Here is a 3,643-nt window from a genome sequence, read left to right on the forward strand (position 1 = left end):
ATTCTTCTTAGAACTCAAAAAGAAGCCTCTTGTACCCTTCTATACACTATCCACCAAACATAGCCAATGAGGGCATTGTCCACAATTCAAGTTTGGGGGAGGGTATCCCACTAAGGCCACAACTTCAATACAAAAGAGCAAAAGCTCTAAAAAGATGCCTTGGTGGGATTTGTTTAAAACACAAAAAAATGTCTCATGGGGACAATGTGCATGCTTTCATCAATAAGAGCACAAAAGTGCCAAAAATAAAAAAAATAAAAATTGAAAGATGAAGCATAAAGGAAAAATGCAATATGAGAGAAGAAAAAGCAAAAAAGAGAAAAACCATCCAAGTCCTATTAACCCTAATATAAGAGGTGTGTTGAGTTTATCAAAAAAAAAAAAAAAGATTAGTGCTAGCATATGGTTCATGCATAAGAAGTAGGCTATGAATGGTTTGCCAAGGATTTATGAAGGGCTATGATGTTCATAATGGTATGCTTTGCTATATGTGTGCACTTAATGCCATGATCTTGTATCTTTGTTTCATTGAGTCCTTTTTAGTTGTCTTTTGGTTGCTTGGGGACAAACAACACTTTAAGTTTAGGGGTGTGATAAGCATGAATTTTAACATGCTTAAGTACACATTTCTTTGCTTAATAGGTAGATTATTCTATTTTATCCCAACCTTGAGTCATTTTTTATTTCTTTATTTTCCATTTATTATATTTGGAGCTAGATGTGGTGATTAACTTGTCTTTACAACATTTAGGTAGATGTTGTAAAGACAAGTTAATCACCATATTTAGCTCCAAATATAATAAATGGAAAATAAAGAAATAAAAATGATTCAATGTTGGGATAAAAGAGAATAATCTACCTATTAAGCAAAGAAATGGGTATTTTAAGCATGTTAAAATCCACGCTTATCAGATACACAAAAACATCATCATTTTGATGTGATTTGATGTTTTGTGATGGTTGATTGTGTTTAATGGGTTAAGGATTGTGATGATTTATTGTGTTGAAGGATTAAGGGTTGTGAGAGTAGAATATATGAAAAGAGAAATGAATACAATCCATGAATTTCCCATTAGAAAATATAAAATCCATGAAAATACACAATAAATTCTTAAAATAATATATTGCTAATAATGCAGGATGTATGATTGAAGTTGATATATTAAAAGGAAATTGACTCAAATACTTATTCCATCAATTCAAATTGGTCTCTTAATCATTCCTCTTCCGGGTTTACCCAAATATTACTACATCCACAATATTCACATCCTAAAAGACAAAAAAATTATCAGATTCAACTTAGGTACGCACCTGCGATGATGCCACTTGCTAACATCGTGGAATTTGAAATTTTCTTTTATCTTTTAGCCAGGTCAGCAATATTGCGGACGTATTGACATTTGGATAACTATTGCAAATTGTGAATGTGGATATTTCGAACGTAATGACATTTGGATAAAACAGGGAAAGAAATGACTAAGAGACCAATATAAATGGGTGGAAGGCTACCTAGTCAATTTTCCAATATTAAAATACACTGCCTACACTAATTTTGATGCACATTACTCCCTACATTATGAAATGTATGACAGGAGATGCTTTAGCCCGAGATGCTCTATGATATTAGAATGCCATGTTGAAATGAAATTAGCGTACCACCTTCAACAAATATAGCCAATGTAATTACTAAAACAATCAAATCTAACACAGCAATAAGTGCACCTGAGGATCACTAGAGCGTCCATAATGCTTGGGTTTTTACTGTAAAGTTAAAACTGATGCAATTACAACCATAAACCAAAAACCTCTAAAAAAGCTGTCACCATGTTGGAAACCCCCAAAAGAGTTCTTTTACTTTCCAAGAACCACATGAAAAAGCATGCACTTTAGTCAAGATATTTCACTTAGTTTACCATTGACATGACAATAAATCTTGATCAAACCAATTTGAGGCTGCAAATTTGTATGAAAAACACAAGAAGCAAGAACAAATTAAACCAATCAAGACTATGCATTCAACAATAACCTCTAAGGCTGTAATCTTTTTGTTGACACTGACACATGAACTTAACAGGGTTTGCTTGTAAAATGCAAAAAGCTAAATAGTAATCTCAGTTTCCAAATAGAATGTTGATAACCGATCGGAAAACCTGACCTCTTTTGTTGTTTAGAAGCTCCCTCAAACCCTTGTGATCAGGAGCAAATCCAAGAGCCTTCATCTTCATCACGAGTTGTCTACCTTCTTCTTCCTTACCACCCTTCACAATCCCCTCAAAAACCGCCACACAAGTCCCTGGATTCGGTCTAATACCCTTCCCCATCATCTCCATGAAATACTTCTTCGATTCCGCCAACAATTTCTCGTCTCCAGACTCCGCCAGCGACTTGATCAAGACCGTGTAGGTATAGGCATTAGGCAGGACGCCGGAGGCAAGCATGCGCATATACACTTTCAGGGCTTCTTTAGCTTTACCCGCGGCGGCGTATGCTTCGATCACAGCCGTGTGAGCCACCACGTCCGGCATTTCACCTTTATCTTTAATCTGGGAAAATAAATCAAGCGCCTCGTGGGTGAGCCCGTCTTTAGACAAAGCGTCGAACATCTTGACTGCATTATTGTTGAGCCCTTGGGTCCGTATCTTATGAAACACTTCCTGAAGGTTGGTCGGGTCATCGGGTTCATGGATTACAGGGGTCTTCTTAAATGGATCATACGGAGGCGGTAGCTTGCTCTTGTCGTCTACCTCTTTCACAGCCGTCGTTGGCGAGTTATCATCGGATTCGGAATCTGATGGTGAAAAGTTTACCTTGGTGTTGCGATTTGTGGTGACGAATCGGGAAAACAAGGATTGATTAAGTGGTGTCGGAAAGTGGCGACGGAAAAGACGATTGAGATTGAACAAGAGGATCGAAGATTGAGCCATCGAACTCAGAAACCTTCAAAGGGAGTTAAAAAGAAAGGCTCCTTCCTTGTCAAATTGGAGTTTATGTTTCCACAAGTTAATTAAACTATGTTTACTGATAACGAGAAGTGTATATAAATGGCTATATGCAATCAAGGTCGGTGATTTGCCAGACCCGGTGGAAAACCGGCTCGCTGACCCAAACAAGACGGATAATCCCCGCTAAAATGGGTCGCAAGGCTGGGGATCCTCGATAGACTAAAGTCGGGGCCGGGGATGTTACTTAAATCGGGGCCGGGGCTGGGGCCGGGGCCGGGGCCGGGGCCGGGGCCGGAGATCCCGGTAGACTCAAACTAACGGATATTATTCATGGAGTTTGATCCGGATGTTAATCTCCGGGCCTGTCGGGGACCGGGGCCGGGGGCTATTACTAAAAATCGGGGTCTGGACCGGGCCGAGGATTACGAATCCGCCCCATCCTCGCCCAGTTGCTATGCCTATATGCAATGTATTCGGGTTTTAAAATCTATTATTTCTTTTGTTGTTTGTCTTTCTTGACTTGGGGATTAGTTGGTTAGTATTTTATTTGAAGTTATGTTTGTAAACTACCTAGTAAATTAGTTGATAAATAAATTATATTTAGCAAAAACTAGCAAACATGTAAAATTATCAAGAAAGGTATTTTAAGAAACAAAAATTTTATAATGTAATTTAAATAAATTTTTAATAATATAATTAAA

General features: G+C 37.9%; 1 protein-coding gene across 1 annotated transcript; it reads right to left on the reverse strand.

The window, feature by feature from the left end:
- Window positions 1–1,828: 1,828 nt before the first annotated feature.
- Window positions 1,829–2,972, reverse strand: LOC112507669 (pentatricopeptide repeat-containing protein At4g38150-like). The gene has a single exon (XM_025112329.1). It carries the CDS (start codon window positions 2,922–2,924, stop codon window positions 2,112–2,114), a length of 813 nt encoding a protein of 270 aa, XP_024968097.1. The 5' UTR covers window positions 2,925–2,972; the 3' UTR covers window positions 1,829–2,111.
- Window positions 2,973–3,643: the final 671 nt, after the last annotated feature.

The sequence above is a fragment of the Cynara cardunculus genome, assembly GCF_001531365.2.
Source record: "Cynara cardunculus var. scolymus isolate 2C chromosome LG 2, CcrdV1, whole genome shotgun sequence".
Taxonomy (NCBI): Eukaryota; Viridiplantae; Streptophyta; class Magnoliopsida; order Asterales; family Asteraceae; genus Cynara; species Cynara cardunculus.